Below are 23,820 nucleotides of genomic sequence, written 5' to 3'. Positions count from 1 at the left end.
GCATCATTATCTCGGGAGCCACTCCACGGAACAAAGGGCCCCGCACATGTGGGGCCGGGTGTGGCCGGCAAGAGCTGGGGCTCCGAGAAAGAGGGCCTTTGTCATGCTCGGGGGCCCCGGGATGGGACTGCGGAGGGCGGACAGAGGCAGGACTGTGTGTGTGCCCGGGCGTGCCTGCTGGGGGGCGTGTAGCTGGGCCGTCGGCCGGAGGATTCTGGGCCAGCTTATGTTTGGGGACAACCTCAAAGGAAATCATTCTGCAGAGTCGGAAAATCCAGCTGGGAGTGATTACTCCCGACCGAAAGGGCTTAAGATGGTAACGTGTCCAGAATTTCCCCTTCCTGGGCCCCGGATCCCGTTATCCTTACACTTTCAAGAAAAAGCAAGTGTATGTACAAAAATAAAATCGGTAATGAATGGGGTGCCTGGGTGGAGGCGTTGGATAAGCATCTGACACTTGATATCGGCTCAGGTCGTGCTCCCGTGGTTCATGGGTTCGAGCCCCTCCCCCCGCGTCGGGCTCTGCTCTGACAGCTCAGAGCCTGGATCCTGCTTCGGATTCTGTGTCTCCTCTCTCTGCACCTCCTGTGCTCATGCTCTGTCTCTCTCTGTCTCTCAATAATAAATAAACTTAAAAAAAAAAAAACACCTAAAATCAGTAATGACTCCCCAGTCCCCGAATAGTTGAGTTATATTGTCAGGTGATTTTACTTATGAAGGCTTTTCTGTCTTTGGTCGGTATCTTTTTTTTTTTTTTTTTTTAATTTATGATTCTACTTATTTATTTATTATTTTTTTTAATTTTATTTTTTTGGTTTACATCCAAGTTAGTTAGCATGTAGTGCAACACTGATTTCAGGAGTAGATTCCTTAATGCCCCTTCCCCATTTAGCCCATCCCCCTTCCCACAACCCCTCCAGCAGCCCTCTGTTTGTTCTCTATATTTAAGAGTTTCTTATGTTTGGTCCCCCTCCCTGTTTTTATATGATTTTGGTTTCCCTTCCCTTGTGTTCATCTGTTCTGTGTCTTAAAGTCTTCCTATCGTGCAGTCATATGACGTTTGTCTTTCTCTGACTAATTTCACGTCGCATAATACCCTCCAGTTCCCTCCACGCGGTTGCCAACGGCCTTTGGTCGATATCCTTAAACAGTTCAGTCTTTTATTTTGGGAACAGAGCCCAATGTGTCCATTGTATTGATCTTTTCCAAGAACCAGCTTCTTTTTTCTTCGATTCCCCGCCCCCTGCAGTCGACTTCCTGTTTTTAATTTCATGGGTTTCTACTTTCTTCTTGTTACTTCTTTGGTTTGCTTGTCTTGTCTTTCCTTTTCTATCTGTTGTTTTCTTTCTTCCTTCCAGATTCCTTGATGGCTCTCATTTTTCTGGCAGTTCTGAGTTCATGTTCTCTCTGCTCACCCCAAGTGTCTTCTTTTGATCACGATTCTGGGCTGCAAGAAGATTGCTGGGAAGATTGCTCAGAAATGCCCAGCCCTTCCTGGAATCACACCACTTTCCGGGCAGCCCCTTGGTACCCCGCCTCCTGTGGGGGGCTCAGAGTCTGCTTCTTTGGAAGCTCGTGGCCCGTTGGTTCTTTGAACGGGGCCGTGCATTCTCGTGGGGCACTGGGTGTCCCTCCCAGCTTGGGCTGGCGTAGGCCTGGCTTCCTGCCACCACACAATCAACCACCCTCTGCTGCTTCCCCGTCGCACAAGCCGCGAAAGGGAGTGTGAGGAAAACAAGTCAGCGGCCACCTGCTCCAGAAACGTGTCCCCAAATGCGCTGCATCTCAGGACAGCTGCTCTGAGTCCCAGGGGGCTTATCTTCCTTCACAAGGAAAAGTAGAGGGGCATCTGGGGGGGCTCACAGTTAGTTAAGCGTCTGATTTTGGGTCAGGGCATGATCTCACAGTCCGTGGGTTCGAGCCCCGCGTCGGGCTCTGCGCTGACAGCTCGGAGCCTGGAGCCTGCTTCGGATTCTGTGTCTCCCTCTCTCTCTGCCCCTCCTGCACTCTCTCTCTCTCTCTCTCTCTGTCTCTCAAAAATACATAAACATTAAAAAATTAAAATAAAAAAACAAAAGAGGAAACAGTTGAGTAACACTGCCATCCGGCTGGAGTGAGTCTAGGCGTGAACTTGAGAACACCGTTCAGAGCTTGCGATGTTCGTGACAAAGCCATCAATGGGAAGCTTTGACAGGTGGCTCTGTGGTCTGGATTCTTTACCTCTTGTATCAGCAGGTGGGGATTCCCTACCTTTAAAGGTGAAAACCTACTGTTTTTTGTTAAGTTGGGTTAGGTATTTTTGTGGCGTGTTTTTCTTCTCACGTTCGTTAGCGCACGGGACGTGTGCACACGGTCTTGAGTAGAGGATACGCAGCTGGAAGGGGTTTGGCTGATTGGGTGACATCCCTTCGGGCACTCGGACATACTGTCCTTCTTTGGATTTTGGCGAACAGGGCGGCTCCACATTATATGGGGAAGCAGCGTCCGGCTCCAAAGCTGGGTGCCCGGGGTTCTTCCTCAGCAGAACAGGCGGCCCCCTGCTCCACCCCAAAAGGTGGCTTGGAAATTGTGCCTTTGGACGGTCCTTGTTCCCGAAGCGGTGTCCCATACCACGGCTGGGCATCCGGGCTTCTTCACTGGTAGCACAGGAAAGACGAATTCACTGTACTGAACGTCACACGCTGGTAGGAAAACATACAGCAGGAGTTTTATAAAATTCGCCATTCGGCGAAGGAATGGATAACTCCGTAGTGCGGAGAGCAGTCGCGTTCGATGCGTTTGCTTGACAGATGGCGCATGTCACGGGACGGGGGGAGGCGATAAGACAAGGTGAATGGGCATATCAAAACTCTTGAGGGAATTGGGATATTGTCTCTGAGAGACGGTTGTGAGGGGGACGTATTTGCATCACATTCTCCCAGGGGCACCTTTGGTCCCGGAGGAAAGGTTGTGCTTTGACGCGGGAAGCCTTGGGAACACTCTCCGTGGAAGGCATCCTGCATCCGGCTGTGATACGTCAGGGTGCGTGCCGTTTGCTCGAGACTTTCTGAATGCCCGGATTTAGTGCGTGGGGCCCTTTAACGATCGCCACGGACGTGTTACCGCAGGGTGACAAGGGCGCATCGTAAAACCTTACAAACGAAACGTTTGTGTCCTTTGCAGAGCAGAAACTAACTGATACCGAACATACACCTTCGTCGTGTTCGCGGAACTGTGCCGTGTGCAAAATACTCCCATTTAACGCCCCTTGGAGGACCTTGGTGGTTGCATGATGGGTTGCCATGGGGAGCTCATGGTTGAGACCGAGATAGTTTTCCAAGTGGGGCCCGGGGACCCGTGGGGCTCCCCTGAGAACGTCTCAGGGAAGTGCATGGGGTCACGCCTCTGTTCATCATAGCACGAAAATATCCTTTGACCTTTTCTCTCTCCCTCTTGCCGGGGAGTGTCTGGTGGTTTCCGGAGGCTTCCTGAAGGGTGCTGATGTCATCTCTGGCCACCAGTGGGGTGCACTAGCTCGCTCTTGTGTTTTCTATATTTGTTTTCCTCGCTGATATGGTTACGCTGTGCAGATAGTGACACCCACTATCCACAGGCCAACAACGCAAGCATCGTTTAGAGTCCTTGATCTGTTGCCAGGGTGCCGAAGAACCCCGAGATCAGGGCGTTTGACGACTGCCGTTCCAAGCCAACGACCGGGTCTCAGCGGATCTTGAGTGGGCACCGGATGCAATGACCGATTCATGGCGATTTGCATATCTGGCGACTCTTCAGAACATGAAACGCCTCCTCGTGTCCAAAGAACGTGCGTTGAATTTGTGGCTTACATCTTCCGCCAACCAGCCGACGCGGTCACTGGTGCTCACAGCTGGATCCTACCCGACTGCGTTGCTTCCTTCCAGCTCTGGATGTCCCCAACGCATCGTAGGTTTGGAGTTCGCTTCACAGAGGCGTTACTTAGAGAAAGCGGTTGTTAGCGCGTCCTGCGTGCAAGGAACCGTAACGCGTCATTGGGGGAGGCGAAAACACAGGATTTCAAGAATCGCACGAACGCAAATAGCTCTAAGAAAAGGTCAGTGTTGGAAGGATTATAATCAAGGTGCCAAGAAGGAGCTAGCGATTTGATAACACATGTTCAGTGCCGAGTAGGATCTGGGTAAACACGACCGCGGGGGGGACGCAGGGCTTCTGGGCTCTCCAAGATGATGCTTTCGCTCTGAGAGCCACCCCCGCTCCCCACACGCACTCCCTTGCGGAAACTTTCAGAGTCGCTCTCTCTGGTATCGTCTCACTCTTAAACGGGGCGGTGGAGTTGGGGGGAGACCGCAGACCTGATGTTTATCAGCAGGTTGCACTGTGCGAGGCATTAAGATAAGAAAAGACATGTGATCCCAGCAGAAGCTGATCATTCAGGGAACCCAGGAGAAGCTTGATTAAAACAAAACGAGGAACACGGGAGACGTTTGACACATGAGACTTACGTGGAGTCCCCCTTTTAGAGAAGTTGAAGATACTGTTCCCATCAGCGAAAATAGGATGTGACCGTAAAAGAGAAGCAGCTTTAAATAGGATTGCTGAAAATTTAAATGATTAAAGAAGAAAAGTCTCAAAGATCGAAGGCTGATCTTGGCCATGCTTGTGACTTCGGTCGGTGAGAGCCGTGGGCTCCCAAATGCACACCTGTAACCTAGACCTTTCTCTTGAGTGAGCACTGGACTGGAGAGCGTGTGTCCAAAGCAACGTCCATTGAGGGGTCCTTGTCTCCTGACATCCAGGAGTGTCTTCCTGTGGCTCTCCTAGCAAATCACTGCGAACACACAAATTTGTGTTCCCACGGTTGTGGAGACCAGAAGCCTGAGATCCAGGCGGGATAGGGTTGCGGTGATCCAGGCAGGGGGGCGGGGGTTGGGGGCGGAGCTGCTGAGGTCCAGGTGGGGCAGGGCTGTGCTCCCTCCAGAGGCTCCAGGGGAGGGTCCTTCCTGCCTCTTCCAGCCTCTGGGGCTCCAGGCGTCCCTGAGCTTGTGGCCGCGTCCTTCCCGTCTCTGCCTCCCTCTTCACGTGACTTCTCCTCTGTGTCTGTGTCTCTCCTCTTCTATCCTTTATAAGGACACAAATATTGGGTAAGTGCCCACCCTACTGGCTTCCTTTGATTCCATCTGCTCCTTCCCTTCCTCCCCTGCCTCCTTCACTGCCTCCCTCACCTCCTTCCCTTCCTCCCTCACCTCCTTCCCTTCCTCACCCCTTTCCTTTTCTCTGTCACTTCACTTTCTCCCTCACCCCCTTCCCTTCCTCCCTCACCTCCTTCCCTTCCTCATCCCCTTCCCTTCCTCCCTCACCCCCTTCCCTTCCTCCCTCACCCCCTTCCCTTCCTCCCTCACCCCCTTCCCTTCCTCCCTCACCCCCTTCCCTTCCTCCCTCACCTCCTTCCCTTCCTCCCTCGCCTCCTTCACTTCTTCCCTGTCCCCCTGCAAAGCAGCCTCCAGCCTGAGCCACCCTCCTCTTTCCATTTTGAAACTTGACTTCCTCGAAAGGGACAGCCTGAGCCACCCTCCTCTTTCCATTTTGAAACTTGACTTCCTCGAAAGGGAATGTCTTTTCTGACCCCTGACCCCAAGGTAAGTTCCATCCTTTTCTTCCTCCCACACCTGTCTGACACAGTCACAGAGCCTCCACAAGCTCAGGAAACCCCAGTAAGCTCATCAACGTTATTATTGCTAGTATAACGAATGTTTGCTGCCTGCCCGCCCGGCCTGGTTGTAACTAAACTAAGTGAAAGCAGGAACCGCCTTTATATTGTGCCTTCCTGCATCAGGGGCGTGTGAGCGTCTGACACACAGTGAAATACGAACCGCGGTGGAAACAACAGCTGGCCTCCTTGTATTGACTCTGTCTTTGTTCAGAGACCTAGGGTGTATTCATAACACGGGTGAGCTGAATGGTAGAACTTTATTATCCTTAAATATTTATTTTTGATACAGAAAGACAGAGTGTGAGCAGCAGAGGGGCAGAGAGGGAGGGAGACACAGAATCTGCGCTGATAGCTCAGAGCCTGGCGTGGGGCTTGATCTCATGAACCACGACGTCATGACCCGAGCTGAAGTCAGATGCTTAACCCACTGAGCCACCCAGGCGCCTGTGAACGGTGGACCTTTAAAGCAGTCCAATATGGTAGCCACGAGCCACATGCAATACAATAGTACCATGGTCTCATCAGCTAGTCTCAATGGCCACATGTCAGATCCCCAGTAGCCCCTGTGAGCTTGTGCCTTCTGTGGTGGACGGCAGGTTGGGGAAGGTTCCTGCCCCACAGAAGGTCCTACCTCCAGTGCTTGCTGCATGGCAAGGGTTCGTAACTAGGGGCACTGCCGTTCCCCCTGGACACTTGGCAATGTCCGACCACTATTGGTTGTTACGAGCGGAGTTTGGAGGGGGTGTGGCACAAGCATCTGCTGGGTGCAAAAAAAGGGATGCTTCTCAACATTCTACAGTACTCAGGACTCCCCAGATGTCATTTATGGCAAGGTGGAGGAAACTGTGGCTTAGCGTGAGAGATTCTGTCTCTCATTTGTCTGCCTATGTATGTATGTATGTATCTATCCATCCATCCTATCTATCCGTCCTATCTCTATCTATCTATCTATCTATCTATCTATCTATCTATCCTATCTATCCGTCCTATCTGCATCTATCTACCTACCTATCTATCTATCCATCCATCCATCCTATCTATCCATCCTATTTATCTATATCTATTTATCCATCACTCCTATCTATATCTGTCTATCTGTCTATCCATCCATCCATCCATCCATCCATCCAATCTATCCATCCATCCTATCTATCCATCCTATCTATATCTATCTATCTATCTATCTATCTATCTATCTATCTATCCATCTATCCATCCATCTGTCCATCCATCCATTCACCCATCCATTATATCTATCTATCTATCTATCTATCTATCTATCTATCTATCTATCCATCCATCTATCCATCCATCCTATCTATCTGTCCTATATCTATCTATCTATCTATCTATCTATCTATCTATCCATCCATCCATCCATCCTATCTATCCGTCCTATCTCTATCTATCTATCTATCTATCTATCTATCTATCTATCTATCCATCCTATCTATCCGTCCTATCTATATCTATCTATCTATCTATCTATCTATCTATCTATCTATCCTATCTATCCGTCCTATCTCTATCTATCTATCTATCTATCTATCTATCTATCTATCCATCCATCCATCCATCCATCCTATCTATCCATCCTATCTACATCTATCTATCTATCTATCTATCCATCCATCCATCCTATCTATCCGTCCTATCTATATCTGTCTATCTATCTATCTATCTATCTATCTATCCATCCATCCTATCCATCCATCCTATCTATATCTATCTATCCATCCATCCATCCATCCATCCTATCTATGCATCCATCCTATCTATCCGTCCTATCTATATCTATCTATCCATCCATCCATCCATTCACCCATCCATTATATCTATATCTATCAATCTATCTATCTATCCATCCATCTATCCATCCATCCTATCTATCTGTCCTATCTATATCTATCTATCTGTCTGTCCGTCCATCCATCCATCCATCCATCCATCCTATCTATCTATCCATCCATCCCTATATCTATCTACCTATCTATTTATCTATCTATCCATCCTATCCATCATCCATCCATCCTGTCTATATCTATCTACCTATCTGTCCTATCTATCCATCTTATCTATCCATCCATCCCTATTTTGATCTATCTATCTATCTATCTATCTAAAATCTATCCATCATATCTATCTATATCTATCTATCTATCTACCTATCATCTATCCATCCATCCACCCATGTATCTATCCTCTATCATCGTAATCATGTATCATGTGTCTGTCTATCATCTGTCCATCAGTGGTGGTTGTTTTCAACCATTGGTGCTTTCTGTTTCTCCACACACACACTTGAGAATATCTGGAGACATTTCTGGTTGTCACACCTGGGTATAAGGGTTGCTCCTGGCATCTGGTGGGTGGAGACCAGACCCGCTGGTCAGCACCAAATGGAGCACAGGACGCCCCGCCCCAGAGAGTCGCCCAGCCCCAAATGCCGATCGTCCTGAGGCTGAGGAACCATGATCTATAGGGCTGTACATTTGGGGGCATTTGAGGGGTTTCTCTGACACACGCCCATCCCGTCCTGGATACAGGTTAGGGCTGCGCCTTTAACCTGGCCAGCTTGTATTGTGAACGTGTGAAGACCGACCTTTGTTCATCTTGGTACAGACTCAGCCGAGTGACATTAAAAGCTGCAGATCTCCTGCTTATAGGAGCACTGAAGCCGAGCCAGGAATTCAAAGCATTTCCCTTGTGGGACATTTGCTCCGGCTGGGGGCGCGCAGGAACTTCCTGTGTTTCTTTTTTCATTCGTGATTACCTATTTTGTGTCTTTGATGGGGGAGAGCATAATTTAGTAAACAATTTGTAAATAGGAGAATTGTGGTTCTAAAATGTCTGTTCTATTTTTATCTTTTAAAATAGAACGATGTGAAATTGAACGTGGCTTGACTCAGCAAAGTTTTGAGGGAGTTACTTGTTTAAAAACACAAAAAGCTGTCTAGACAAGCGATCTCGCAAAACAACCCCCTCCCGCTCAGTGCTGAGCTGAATTGGTCCAGTTTTTTTTTTTTTCCAGCTGATCTTTGAAGTAAATATTCCAAGTTAAAACAAAGAACCTTCATGAGATTGTCCAAAGCACACCTTTTCTGTAAGTTTTGCATACTGAGAGATAGATAATTCACAGACCATAAGAGTCACCCTTTCAGAGTGTCCAGTTCTGTGTTTTTAAGTTAAATCGCAGAATTAGCAGACATTTTTTTAAGGGCTTTTTTCCCCCCATAAAACAAAAGTCTGGCTGTACTTGTCTGCAACAGTAATTTTCACAATTACCTTTTGAAAGGAGAATTGCATGCGTTAGACATTTATTATTTCATACATTGTAGCTTATAATCTTTTCTGATATTACCAAGAGGGGGACAATGCGAAAAGGAAAGGAAATGGGTTTTGTGATGATAAGTTCATATATTATGATGTAGTAATTACAGTAGACTCTCGAATAACATGAGTTTGAACTGCGTGGGGCGTCTTATACGTGATATATATATATATACATATATATACACATATATATGTATGTATGTATATTTACAATAAATTGAGTACAGTACTGTAAATGTATTTTCCTTAGGATTTTCTTTTTAAAAATTAAAAAAATATATATTTATATATTTCTGAGAGAGAGAGAGAGAGAGACAGAGTGTGAGCAGGGGAGGAGCAGAGAGAGAGGGAGACACAGTATCCAAAGCAGGCTCCAGGCTCCGAGCTGTTAGCACAGAGCCCGACGTGGGGCTTGAACCCACGAACCATGAGATTATGACCTGAGCCGAGTTGGATGCTTAACCGACTGAGCCACCCAGGCACCCCTTCCTTAGAATTTTCTTAATCACGGTTTCTTTTCTCTAGCTTACTTTATTGTAACAATATAGTATGTCATACATGGAACATACAAACCGTGTGTGAATCAACTGTATACGTTATTAGGAAGGCTTCCAGTCAGCGCTAGGCTATTAGTAGTTAATGTTTTGGGGGAGTCAAAAGTTGCACGTGGATTTTCAACTGCATGGGGGGCGGTCCAGTACCCCTAGCCCCCGGGGTTATTCAAGGGTCAGCTGTATTTTGAAATAATTACTTAATGCATCAATTTCATGTAATTGATCCGTTTCACTCAAATGTTGCTATTATGTAGATAAAACGTTTCTATACTTTGAGAATAAAAAAAAAACTAAGAAAATTAAACTGTGAAATGCACCTCTGTTTTTGTCCCCGGTCTGTCCTCTCCCGTGACCCCCTGGTCCCCATCTTAGCGTCCTGTATCTTTTCACAGACATCCTTTCAACACATAGAAGCCACCAACACTATAAAGCGGGGACAGATATTTTAATGACAAACAGGCTGAATGCTTTTGGCCTCCTTAGCAGTTGTATGCTTTTCAGTTGCTTTACACATTCCCCAAGCTGATTTCAACAGGTCGAAATAGAGTTCAGCACTTCCCGGTACAGGAGGACGCTGCTAACTGGCTCGTGTGGTGTCCCCTGGTGGGAAGAGACCCTCCCCAGATTTCTCAGGATGTCCAGTGACTCAGCTGAGTCCGAGATCCTTCCCACTGTGTACCAGCCTCACGTTAGGAGTCTGCTTATTCCTTCAGGCCACGTGGCATGCCGGGTGAATTAAGGGTGTGTCATGTTCTGCCACGTCCCCGTCATGCACACTGGCTGCATCTGGGGGACACAGAGCCTTGAGGACAGGGGTGTCCGATCCTCAGGCAGTCTTGGGTGTGAAGCATAGTCCAGACCCTCCTGTAGCTGCTTATGGTGGGGTGGGGGTCACCCAAGGAGGTTTCTGGTTGCTGCTCCTCAGTACATACCCCCCTGTATCATCCCATGTACCTTAATGTGCCACGTGGACGGATGAGGAAGGAACGTGTTCCCTCCCAACCCAGTGTGTGCCATACTGTGTGGAGTAGTTTGGACTGTCCCAGCGTTGTGTGGGCTGTTAGGAAATCAAGTTGGACGTTATGGGTTATTGCCAGGTGGGTTTTGACAAGGTTTTATTTTCTATTTGGGAAATAAGCTTACAAAGTAAATAAATGGCTAAAGTTAATTAGTGTCTATCTGTCCATCTTTCTGTCTATTTATCTACAAAGCTAGTATCTTTCTGTCCATCCGCCAGTCCATCCATCTGTCTTATCTACTCGTTTATCTTCTCTATCCTCTATCAATGTATGTATCAGTAATCTATTTATTATTGGTCTGTGTCTGTGTCTATTTATTTATGTGCTAGCTATCCTCTATCTCATCTGTCTTATTAGATCACTCATGTGTCTACCTATCAGTTGTCTGTGTATCATCTTTGTGTCTGTTTATATCTATCTGTCCATCCATCCATCCATCCTTCCATCCATCCATCATACCTATCCATCCATCCATCCATCCATCCATCCATCCATCCATCCATTGATCTATGAATCCTGTCTGTCAATCTATCCATCCATTTGTCCGTCTGTCCATCCATCCATCCATCCATCCATCATACCTATCTATCCATCCATCCATCCATCCATCCATCCATTGATCTATGAATCCTGTCTGTCAATCTATCCATCCATTTGTCTTTCCATCTGTCCATCCATCCATCCATCCATCCATCCATCCATCTATCCATGTATGCATCCTGTCTATCTATCTATCTATCTATCTATCTATCTATCTATCTATCATCCATCCATACATCTATGCTATCTATCTATCTATCTATCTATCCATCCATCCACTTACCCACCTATCCAGTCATCTATCCATCTATCTATCATCTACCCATGGATCTGTCTACCTATCATTTACTGTGCATCTATTCATCTTTAACTCCTTTTGTGACTCTTCTTGCCTTGGGATCAGGGAACACATATCCGTGTTACCCAGTCAGAGTCTATTTCATGGCACAAAATAAAACTATATTCTCATATCCAAAGTAAATAAATGAAATGGGATTTTATATTTTGGGTGTACCTTTGGGGAGGAGGTGGGAGACCCGAATACAGACACATTCACATCAAACCCAATGTCCATGTCTGTCTTTGTCTTTGTTTCAAAGGAAACGCCTTCATGCAATTATTTGTTTGAGTGTGAATACTTTTATACAATTGCAATTGGTACTGTTTCACTCTTACCTGTGTGGGCTGGCTTGTGGGTTTGTTAGTTCCTCTTGGGACCTATTATTACCTTCTCCTTGTTCTTTTCCACAACGTTTAAACGGTGAGGTCGTGGCTTAGGTATTTGACATTCTGTGCCAGGTCTGAATGTGCTTATGGACCTGTAGCGTTTTGTGGTTCCTGTGTGTCTGTTTGATTATGAACTCCTTAAGAACTGAGAAAACCTCCTGTTTGTAGTTAGTTGTATGTTTGTAGCAGAAAACACCATGGGGTGCCCATTAGTGAGGAAACTTTGTGTAAAGGGAGGCTGGAGAGAACACAGTTCTGTCTCCAGGAGCGTGTGTTGCGGTTGGGAACGGAATTTCATGTCCCTCTGTTTTCTTCATTTTTGCGATCACCAGCAGTCAGTCAAGTTTAGTGGTACCAGGTACGATGGACCCGTCAGTGGCATTGGCTTAAAAACTTACAGGGTCAGTATCAAGGACATCGTTAAGAGTCTTTTAGAGGAAACTACAAGAAATGCCTCCTTTCAGTGCTGTCAAAAAACAGTCAAAAACCAAAGCAGAACAAAACAAAAAACAAGTAAAGCAAAACTTAGAAGAAATAAAGTAACCGAAAGGAAACTATGCAGGAAGGAAAGACTCACAGCAGCTGGCCCAGTCACCTCTGACAATCACTGGACTTCTAAGGAAGCAGACTGAACAGATGACTTTCGAGGAAGAGACGCTTTTACCAAAATATCTGCGGTCGAATCCTGAACCTGTGCATTTAGGGTATAGGCCTTCTTGAAGATGGTCACACAGGCTACTCAACTTGGGTTTAAGGTAGACATGATTTTTCCTAAAATTTCTTACAGGAAATAGTTTGACTCTCCATAACGTAAGACTCTTCAGAAGTTGTGAAATAGTGGACAGGAGACTCCCCATGTGCCCTCACCCCCAGGGATAATATCTTCCATAATCAAAGGACATCCATAAAACCAGGAACTGGCTTCTCTGTGATCCCATTAACAACTGTGTGGACCTTCTTTGCGTTATTGTGGATGGACTTCCTCAATTTTTTTTTTTTTTTTTTGGCAAATATATGGAGGTACTTTATTTTTTATTTATTTATTTTTTTAATTTTTTTTTTTTAACATTTATTTTTGAGACAGGGAGAGACAGAGCATGAACTGGGGAGGGTCAGAGAGAGGGAGACACAGAATCCGAAGCAGGCTCCAGGCTCCGAGCTGTCAGCACAGAGCCCGACGCGGGGCTAGAACTCACGGACCGCGAGATCATGACCTGAGCCGAAGTCGGCCTCTTAACCAACTGAGCTACCCAGGCGCCCCTATATGGAGGTACTTTAAATATTCCTTGTTGCATTCCCTGTGGAATTGGAGCTATTTAGGGCCAAAGGTGTTAGTACCATACACAGGCCTGAGATGCCACCCTGGGTTGTCACCTTCTCCTCATTCCTGCTTCTCAGCCTGGGCAGGCTTCTCTAACTTTGTCCACATTTATCAAAGGACTTTCTAGTCTTCTGTCTTCCTATAGCAATAGATTTGTTCCCAGTTCCCATGCCCTGTGTGGGATCCTTTCCCCACGAGATATATTCTACCTTTCAATTGAGGGTTGACGGATGTCTGTATCCAGGGCCCCAAAGAATAATGGGTGGAAACAAATTCCATCTCTGTTTCATGGAGCTTACTTAAAAAAAAAAATCTGTCTCAGCCCAAATTTTTTGGTGTGGGGGTCAATGTTCTTGAGGTATAATTTACAACAAAATTCACCCATTTTAAGTGTTTGCATTGATGAAGCGCTCTCTCTGTCTCTCTCTTTTTTTTTTTTTTTTTTTTTTTTTTTTTTTTTCAACGTTTTTTATTTATTTTTGGGACAGAGAGAGACAGAGCATGAACGGGGGAGGGGCAGAGAGAGAGGGAGACACAGAATCGGAAACAGGCTCCAGGCTCCGAGCCATCAGCCCAGAGCCTGACGCGGGGCTCGAACTCACGGACCGCAAGATCGTGACCTGGCTGAAGTCGGACGCTTAACCGACTGCGCCACCCAGGCGCCCCTGTCTCTCTCTTTTTTTACACAGATGGAAAATTCATTTATTACATTGGTTGAGATGCTGTGTCGTGTGCCCTGTGTGTGTTATTTTATTTAAACCCTGTTGGGGTAGAGTTTTGTTTTGTTTTGTTTTTTTCAGTTTTATTGAGGTGTTATTCACAACACTCTATTAGTTTAACGTGGATAGCATTATGACTTGAGAAATACGCATGTGTCGAAATAATTACCACTAACTAGTTAACGTGCGTCTTCTCATACAGTTAACCAAAATTCTTTTTCTTGTTACGAGAGCTCTTGGGATTTACTCTCTTAGCAACTAGTACCCAGCAATTGTTACGTTGACCGCCTTCAATGCACAGAGCACAACGACAACGTGAGTGGTGTTGGCTATAACTCATAAGGCCGTCCTTACGTACAACAAAGCTAAAAACTGGAAGTTTTACTTTCTTCTTTAAAAATTTTGTTCTTGTTTAACATTTATTTATTTATTTTTGAGAGAGGGAGACAGAGCAGGAGCGGGGGCAGGGGCAGGGAGAGAGGGAGAGAATCTGAAGCAGGCTCCAGGCTCTGAGCTGTCAGCACAGAGCCCCACGCGGGGCTCGAACTCACAGCCTGTGAGATCATGCATGACCTGAGCTGAAGTTGGACGCTCAAGGGCCTGAGCCAGCCAGGCGCCCCTGGACTTTTGTGTTTCCTACAGGCAGACACTGAGAGCTGGCGGTGTATGTTGGTGAGCTTCCCAGCACCAAGTGGGAAAAGCCCTGTTTGCCCATTTCTTCCCACCACCTTGATGAGTTACAGCCAACACCACTCACGTGGTCGTGTGTTCTGTGCATTGAAGCCGGTCAAGGAGACAATTGCACTGTACTGGTTTCGTCCCCCTTGAACAAGACTTTACTTGTGTGGTCCTGGAATCCGATGGCGTCCAGGGACTGCCCGCGTCCAACAGGGTGGCACGGGCTTTGGCTGTCACTCAGAAGTCCCCCGTTTTGAGTTCTGTGTGTTTACGGCTGACACTGCTCAGAGGGAGCTTAACGCAAGTGGCCAGGAGAGACACAGAAAAATCTGGGTCATAGCTGGTGTGTTTCACGTACGTGCATAGGCACTGACAATGTCCAGGTGCAGATCCGACTCAGGTGCTGAGAAGCCAAAGTATCATCTAGTAAATGCAGTCCAGGGACGAGTCGGGTTCTTCTCGGGGGCAGTGGAGACGCATGGGCAGAAAGCACGGTAGCAGAGTGTAAGATCTAGGCACGCAGCCTTCTTTCCATCATGGGCATCTACCCAGTGGTGTGGCTGTCCTTTTATGTTCCCCTGAGGGCTACCTGCCCTGTAGGGGAGGTGAACAACAGAGGCCAAAAAGGATTAAATGTGTTTGTGCCAGTTCACGGATCACATACACGGCAAACCTTGCATCTGACCCAGTGGAAACATCAGTGTCGTCCTAAAAACGAGTCAGCATTGCCAGTTCACTCTCTGTACAGCCTTCCTCCCCACACGCTTCGTGCTTTTGTCTTGATGGTGCAGAATTTCAGCAACACGCTCCTGCCTTAGCCTCTTTACAGTCCTGTGTTTGCTTCCAAATTCTTCTGATGAGCAAATCTACTTTGAAAGTGGATCAGCCCCTCGTCATTTCCTTCTTCTTACACAGCACTTTCTTTTCTTGGCTTTTGTTGATCACTTTCTGTTTCTCCCGTGGTCAAATATTCATGATCGGAAAGTGCATCTAAAGGCCAAGGTTCCTACTCACTGTGCCTTCTCCGACCCCCACGAGCCCCCGCCCGGGGAGGCGAGGAGATTTATTTCACAGCTCGGCAATTCTAATGTGTAGAAAATGCTAAAACCAAATGTCTTGCCTCACTGGGACTTTGTTCTCTTTCTCACGTCACCGTGTGCGATTCCAAACTCTGTAGGACAAAAAAGGAAATCTGTGGCTGTGTGGTTATGTTGGCGGAGGGGGTCCCTTTTCTTCTCAGCTTGCCTTGAATTTCTTTCTCCCTCTTACCACATTAATTGGCATTATTCCAACCAGAGAGCCCCAACTGTTGACCTTCTTCCCCGGGAAGACCCCTTCCTCCTCATTATTGCCTAGACAAGCATTGATGGAAAACACAGCCGCCATTGATAAGCTCCGTGGGCGCCAGGTACCTGGAGGCTCACAGGTACAGATTTCCATTTTTCTCTCCCATCTTTATATCTTTTCCGGATGTCGATAAAATTCCCTTGGATCTTTGATCTCATATTTGCATTAAGTGGTTGCCAGCCTGGGTGAGGGCTCCAAGGTGGTCACCATGCCCCCCTAAGAATAGGAGGGTCTGGGAGGGCCGGTGGAGGTTGCATTTGGGTTGGGAAGGTCCTGCCAGGGTATAAAAGGTTGGATTTCCTTGCATATTAGTAGGGATTGCAATTTTTAAATTTCAACCTGCTCTCAGACTCTATTCCTTTATATCCTACCTGAATATGTATGTATTCCCATATCCTATTGGTATCTGTCCCATATTCCAATCCTCTGCATATTTTAACATAAAGACCCAGCTGATGAGTGTCGCGTGCCCGATCCTTTGTCTTTCTTTATTCAGAAAGTCTTTTAGAGGAAAAAAACACGTTGAAGAAATGCCTTTACTGAAACTTTCCTTTCTTTTTTCTATTTCATTTTATTTTATTATTTTTTTTAACTTTGTAATTTAACTTTATTTTTTTATTTTTTAAAATTTACATCCAAAGTAGTTAGTATATTGAAACTTTCCTTTCTGTCTGTCCCCGTCCGTGTGCGTGCGTGTGCGTGCAGTCTGTGGGATGACTCATCTACAGAAACGGTGGCCGGCTTCCCCACTCCCCCTCCCCACCCCACACTGTCCCCCTGAATTACAGAACATTTCAGAGGCAGGTGACTGACTGTACGCACATCACATGTGCCCTCTCTTGAAGCTTCCAGAAGGCAGCTTGTCCTAGATTCTCAGCCCTCCTGCTGTATCCTCGGGTCATGAGCTTTGAAGCTGCTGGAATTTCCTCAAGGTCCTGATGCAGCCTTGTGCGCTGTCCCCCCTCCTCCAGGCACAGGGACGTTCGGGCGGGTACAGCTGGTCAAGGAGAAGACGGCCAAGCACTTCTTCGCCCTGAAGGTCATGAGCATCCCCGACGTCATCCGGCTGAAGCAGGAACAGCACGTGCACAACGAGAAGTCGGTGCTGAAGGAAGTCAGCCACCCGTTCCTGGTCAAGCTGTGAGTCCCTCCCCACCGCCCCCTGCTGGTCCCCACCCTGTCTCAGATCCCAGGTGCTGGGCGGTGAGGTCACAGCTGGCCCTCAGTCACCTGCTCAGCCTCATTCGTGCAGGCCACTCGTTGGGTTTCTAGTGGACGATTCTGTATCTCCATTTAGATGCACCACAGACCCGTCTAGTTGAGCGTGCCCAGCACTGAACAAATACATCTCTCTCCTCTGATGCTCTTTGCTAGCAGAGGGTAAGACCATTCTGCAGCCAGGTGTCAGAGGTGGGATGCCCAGACGTGGCTGTCTTTCCATGCGGCACCCATGGGTGTGGGTACCTTGCAACCAGTGTCTACGTCTTCCCTTCTGCCGTCTTCCTCTTGCTCCTCCTTATTCCCACCCCCCGCCCCTGCCTGATCCAGGCCCCCGTCTCTTCCCTGAGTTTTGACACGGACCTCGCAGCGGGTTTTGCCCTGCAAGGCCTCCTTCCCGCCAAGGCGGTCTCCATCTCACAGCTGCGGAGATCGTCCCGAGAGACCTCTCTGGTGACCTTCATTGGCACCTGCAGATCCTCAGGGAATCCTGCGGTCCCCAGAATATGGCCCCAGTGGCTTAGTGTCCCTAAAAGGCTCCTTGTGGATGCACCTCTGGCTTTCCCTTCTGCTCGCTGTCTCTTTCCTACACCCTGTCATCCGCTGCCCGATCTCAGAGCGCCGCCTGCAGGAGAAGGGGTCCACGCTGTCCCTCCCCCGCGTCCCTCGGGCCACCCCTCCCCTGCAGTGCCTCCTTCCTGTGCATCTCCCCTCTGGACACCCCTGCACCTGACCAACTCCTGCCCTTCTCTGATACACCTGTCTGCACACAGACACAGGAGCCGTTCGCCACGGCTCCAAAGCATCTCGCGTGCATCCCGACTTAGGGACGGACGCCTCCAAGCACAAGGCCGCCAGGGCCCCATCCTCCAAGCCCAAAGTGGCACCTTACCCAGAACAGGGCCATGTTGCATGTTTAACGAGGAGGAGAATGGAACCGGTTGATTTTTTTTTTTTTTTTTTTTTTGGTTTTACTTTCCTTTTCTGGAGGTGCAGGTGATTCTGTGCCGATGCGGAGGGCTCACTACCATATCGTGGTTTCAAGTCACAAAAGTCACCGGTGATTCAGGGCACTCAGTGCTGCCCATTCAGTCAGCGGTGAGCCTCCCGTTTGGTCCTCGGGGCCAGAGTGGTTAGAAACACGAACGCACGTCGATCTTCCTCTAGGATTAAGGGAAGCTTCTAGTTCTGTCCCTTGCATAAACGAAAATAGCGATTCCCGGGAAGAAAGTTTATTTATTTTTGAGAGAGAGAGAGAGAGAGAAAACACAAGCAAGGGAGGGGCAGAGAGCGACAAAGGGAGAGAGAAAGAGAGAGCATCCCAAACAGGCTCTGTGCTGACAGTCCAGAGCCTGATGCAGGGCTGGATCTCAGGAACCACGAGATCACGACCTGAGCCGAAATCAAGAGCCCGATGCTTCACCGACGGAGTCACCCAGACACCCCTAAACAAATATTAGGGACCTGCACTCCTTTATCTTATTCCTGGACTGTTCTCCCGTGTCTTGGGCTTCCTTCCAAAGGTAGGGAGTTTCCAACCAATCTTGCGGTTCACGGGATGCAGGGACCATGTGGGGACACGGGGAGCAGCAGGGAGCAGCCTAGATACTCTGGGGTCTGGACTGGCTTTGCGATTCGAGAATCTAGGTCAGGGGACTTCCCAAGATGGAATCTTCAAACTTGCGGAAATTGAACACGCACGCGGAAAGACGGGAGCTCGCACGACATAGCTGTCTTGAGTTCTTTCTGCCTCCTTCTTTCACCCCTGACTTGTTTCCATCACACATTCTAGAAGCCTAGATTTCGGTGCAATACAGGCTGATCCTGGGTTATCCAAATAGGCTTCTTTTGCTTTTTATAGAGTGTGATTTCTCAACAGCACAGGAACAGGACACACAGTCAAATGTCGTCTTTTTATTTTTATTTATTTATCTTTAAACATTTTATTCTTTAAGTAATTTCTACACCCATTATGGGGCTTGAACTCACAACCCTGAGATCAACAGTTGAATGCTCTATGCACTGAGCCAGCCGGGCGCCCCCAGGTGTAGTCTGTTTATATGTCAAGTTCAATGTCGGGTGTGGCTGAGAAGAAGGGAGTTTTTCCTCATCTTTAAATCTACGTGGAATTTAAGGAACATTTAGATATTCGTCTTGGAGGGCTTAAACTCACAGGTTTGGGCAAAAGGTGGCAGGGCCTCATTTAAAAATCTCTCTACTGGTTTCAGTCAGTTTTGGGGTTTTCCCCACAGTCCTGAGATGCACAAGACGACGCCCGTTGGCATGTGGGCTCTCCTGGAATGCTCAGGATCTAGAGAAACGATCATTAGCAATGGATCCCCTGGACACGTAATAGCGATCCAGATTTGCAGGTGACCCTTATCAAGAATTCTAGAGAATAAGTGTGTGCATTTCGGCTGCCATGACGTTATCACAGGCGGGGTGGCTTCATCAAGGGACGTTTATTCCCTCCCGGACCTGGAGGCTGGGAGTCTGACGTCCAGGTAGGGTTGAGGCTGGGAGACCGAGATCCGGGTTGGGCTTAGGCTGGTTCCTCCCGAGTCCTCTCTCCTTGGTGTGTAGATGCCATGTTATCCCTGTGTCCTCACGTGGCCGTCCGTCTGTGCGTGTCTGTGTCCTCATGTTCTAAGGACCCTAGTCCTGTGGGATCAGGACCCATCCTTCTGACCTCATTTTGCCTTAGTCCCCTCTTTAAAGGCCCATCTCCAAATACAGTCCCATTCTGAAGTCCTGAAGGCTTCAACATGTGAATTTTATGGGGACATCATTCAGCTGTAACACCTACTTGGTGAGTTGCCAAGAGTAGGTCTTTAAGAGCATAGCACAGAGGGCACGCTGTGTCTGGATGGGAGCCACAGGGTGTCCGAGGGCCACGTGATGAAGGACGTATCTTCCTGGGACAGACCATTAGTGAAGAACGCACTGAAGCCCTCCAGCTGGGCACTTTCTCTTGTGAATGAGTGTCGCGCCACCCAACATCTGCTTCCCATACTGTCCGGAAACACGGAGGGGGTTTTGCTTGCATGTCTGGAGGCCGCGTGGAGCACCGCTGGCTCCAGATATCGGGCCGCACAGCGACCGTTTGGAGTCTGATGTTCCAGCCGAGTGGTTTGGCAGCCTTGCCCGTGGCGTTGTCCAAGTTCAGTATGTGAACTGCTCCTTCGGTGTGTTTGAGAAGAGGCCAGGGCGTTCATTAAATGCACATTAGAGAACACGTTCTATTTGGGGATAAAGCCCTTCCGAAGGCCAGCTCAGCCCGTGGAGATAATTCTACAAGAGCTGAGTAGCTCTCTGTCCGGGGTGCAAAGTCAAGATTTCCCTGGGACCAAGGCTGGGGGTGTGCCCAAACACCGGCGTCCCGTGTCCGCTTCTCATCCTTTTGGGCATATAGGAGTCGCTGGTGGTCTAGAGTTGTTTGACCCCAGAACAGGGGTCCTCAGTCTCGGCACTGTTGACATTGGGGAACCAGGTCATGCTGTGTGGTGGGGCTGCTGGTGTGTGTGGTGTCGCATCCCTGCCATCCTTCCTCTCACTGCCCCTAGTACCCTGTCCCCAGTGGTGACAACCAAAAATGTCCCGAGACATTGACAGAAAACCTCCTATGGGGTGAAATAGTCCTCCATTGCAGACCACCGCCATAGAGCTATAGACAGATACTAGATAGCGATGTATAGATTTGATGGATGGATGGATGGATGGGGGAAGGAAGGAAGGAACAGAGGAAGGAAGGCAGACAGGATGGATATATAGGATAAATGATAGATAAATGATGTGTACATAGATAGGTATTTGATATAGAAAGATTGGTGATATAGATAAATATATGGACAGATAAACAGATGATAGGTGATAGATACATAGGTGTGTAGGTAGGTAGATGATAGGTAGATAGATGATAGATAGGAATTTGATAGGTAGGTGATTGATAGATAGGTAGATGGTAGGTAGATAGGTGGATAGGTAGATAGATCAAAGAATGATAGATAATAGATACATCAATCGATAGAATGATAGATAGATACATGATAGATGATAGATAGCTATTTGATCGGTAGGTGATAGATAGGTAGATGGCAGGTAGATATGTGGGTAGATAGATAGATCTAAGAATGATAGATAGATGATAGGTAGATCAATCGATGGAATGATAGATTATACAGAGATACATCATAGGGACATAGGTGGGGAGGGAGGGAGGTAGATAGAGAATGTCCCATGCTAAGGAAGACTTCTCAGCTTTAGCACTGCTGACATTTGGGGCCGGTTGACTCTCTCATGTGGGGTGTCCTGCATGCTCTAGGGTCACGAGCGGCGTCCCTGGTCTCTCCACCCTCCACATGCCAGTAGAACTCATTGTGACACCCAAAAACGTCTCCACGTTGCTGAGCGTCCCCTGTGGAGAACCTCTGCCCTTGGGAGATTGACTGCTACGAACCCGGTCACCACGAGGCGATGGGTTAACTGGAAGGCCACTTGGTCAGGGTCCAGGAAGACAGAAATCTGGGGAGGGTTGACTTCCCTGCACAAAGAGTGGGTGCCAGCAGATTAAGGAGGGCTCTACTTGCCTGTGGTGACCGGCTCGGTGAGACAGGACTCGGGGACATCGTCGTGACACCAACCGGCTGAAGCTGCCATGCCTGCTCTGGGAGACACCTCGTGAGGGACGCCCAGTGAGGCCAAGCTGTCCTGAGGCTGCCCCCCGGTCATGCACCTGCAGGGGACGTGAGTTGTCCACTCCTGCACTGAATCCCCGAGGCCCCCCGGGTGTCCCTCCTCCCCCCTGGTTCAGGATGTACCTCATCCTGCGGTTGAAGTCGATCAACTTGAGGTTGGTCAACTCGCTTCCCACATGGAGTCTCTCTAAGTTCTCTTTCGGAAGTGCTGTGCAACGGATCCAGAATTAAGACATGATGGCATGTCGTAGCCAGAAGCTCTTCCCTGACACCTGTTGACCAGCTGAAGCAGGTCGGGGACCACAGGACACTTGTCTCCTGCCAGCTGCCTGCCCCTTTCTCTGGCCAATGCTGGTGCTTGCTTCTAGGTTCTCAAGTCTACTCCGTCCCAGGACAGGGTCCTCCCTTCCTTCTGGCTCAGATGCTTGCTCTGCAAAGAAGCTTCCAGCCAGACCGGGCCTGGGATGACCCCACTGGATGCCTCCCATGTGCCTATTGTGTGCCACCTCCAGTGATCGCCACAATCTGCTTCAGTACTTGTACGTCAGATACAATTCCAGTGAAGGCATTAATTCCGAGAAATCAAGTCAAACCAAGGAGTAGCTGGCTTTTTAAAAACATTGACTTGATGGAAGTCAGTGAACATACAAGAAATTCAGGACAGGGGTACCTGTGGGCTCAGTCAGTTGACCGTCTGGCTCCTGGTTTCGGCTCAGGTCATGAACTCACAGCTTCGTGAGTTTGAGTCCCACATCAGGGTCTGTATTGGCAGCATGGACACTGGGATTCTCTCTCTCTCTCTCTCTCTCTCTCTCTCTCTCTCTCTCTTTGTCTCCACCCCTCCCCCACTTGCACTGCCTCTGTTTCTCTCAAAATAAATAAATTAAAAAAAAAAGGGAGGCCCCTGGATGGCTCAGTTGGTTAAGCATCCAACCTTGGGTCAGGTCATCATCTCCTGCTTCGTGGATTCGAGCCCCACGTCAGGCTCCGTGCTGACAGCTCAGAGCCTGGAGCCCGCTTGGGATCCTGTGTCTCCCTCCCTCTCTCTGCCCCTACCCCGCTCATGCTCTGTCTCTCTCAAAAATGTATAAACATTTAAAAAAGTTTTTTTTTAAAATTCAGGGGGAAATCACATGTTACCTGTGGGTGCCGAGCAGTCTCTTTTTATACACATGTGATCGCACAGAGAATTCAGCATTATTAAGTAGTTGGCGGAAAGGTACCTACCTCCCGCCAGCCTGCATCTTGCTGGGATGTGATGCTGCTAAGGTCTGACCCTCCTAAAGCTATGTAGGGAGCAGATGTCCATGCCAACTGCAGTAACTAATGTAGCTCCCATAGCGGGCAGCGTGTAGGGGCTCTGGAGGGAGACTTGGTCACGCTCCTCCCAAGGAACCCCGAGAGACACCGCAGGCAGACGCGGGGAAGGGAGCCTTCCCTGGACCCTCACTGCCCATCTCTCCTGCCCGCCTGTCTCCTGCTAGCTCACCAACCCTCAGACGTAGGAGCTCACTCTCTTTGTGCCTGGAAAGGCGCGTGGCCCATGGCAGTGTTCAGACTCAGGGATGTTGAGTACGAGGACGGAGTTGGTGGTGGGGGGCGGCATCCTGGGTACGTGAGACAGCACGATCCCGACGACCAGAACAGAGAGGCAGATTTGAAGGGATAGACTCTCTCAAGTGTCTGACTGAAAGCTGGCGACTCAGGCAGGGTTTTTATATGGTAGTCAAATCCACAGGCAAAAATTCCCTCTTCCTTGGAAACCTCATGTTTTTTTTTTTGGGGGGGGGGGGGTTGGTGGCTCCTAAGGCCATCGACTGATTAGATGAGGCCCACCCATATGAGAGAGAGTCATGTGCTTCTCCTAAAGTCAATTGACACTAGATGTTAATCACGTCAAAAATAAAAAAAAAAAAAGAATCTTCATAGCAATATCGAGGCTCGTGCTTAATCAAATGTCAGTTTTGTCCTGTTCTGTTCCCCCC

General features: G+C 48.3%; 1 protein-coding gene across 2 annotated transcripts in view; it reads left to right on the top strand.

Annotated features, from left to right (window-relative positions):
- Positions 1–23,820, top strand: part of PRKX (protein kinase X-linked) — a 68,722-nt gene that overhangs the window by 10,581 nt on the left and 34,321 nt on the right. For both annotated transcript variants that reach the window (XM_042926544.1, XM_042926546.1), the window contains exon 2: positions 16,895–17,063. In XM_042926544.1, coding sequence (XP_042782478.1) covers positions 16,895–17,063 — 169 coding nt within the window. The remainder of the gene's footprint in view (positions 1–16,894; positions 17,064–23,820) is intronic.

This window comes from Panthera leo, chromosome Y (assembly GCF_018350215.1).
Source record: "Panthera leo isolate Ple1 chromosome Y, P.leo_Ple1_pat1.1, whole genome shotgun sequence".
Classification (NCBI taxonomy): Eukaryota; Metazoa; Chordata; class Mammalia; order Carnivora; family Felidae; genus Panthera; species Panthera leo.
Note: the sequence above shows the minus strand (reverse complement) of the source record. Positions and strands in the feature narration are given on the sequence as shown.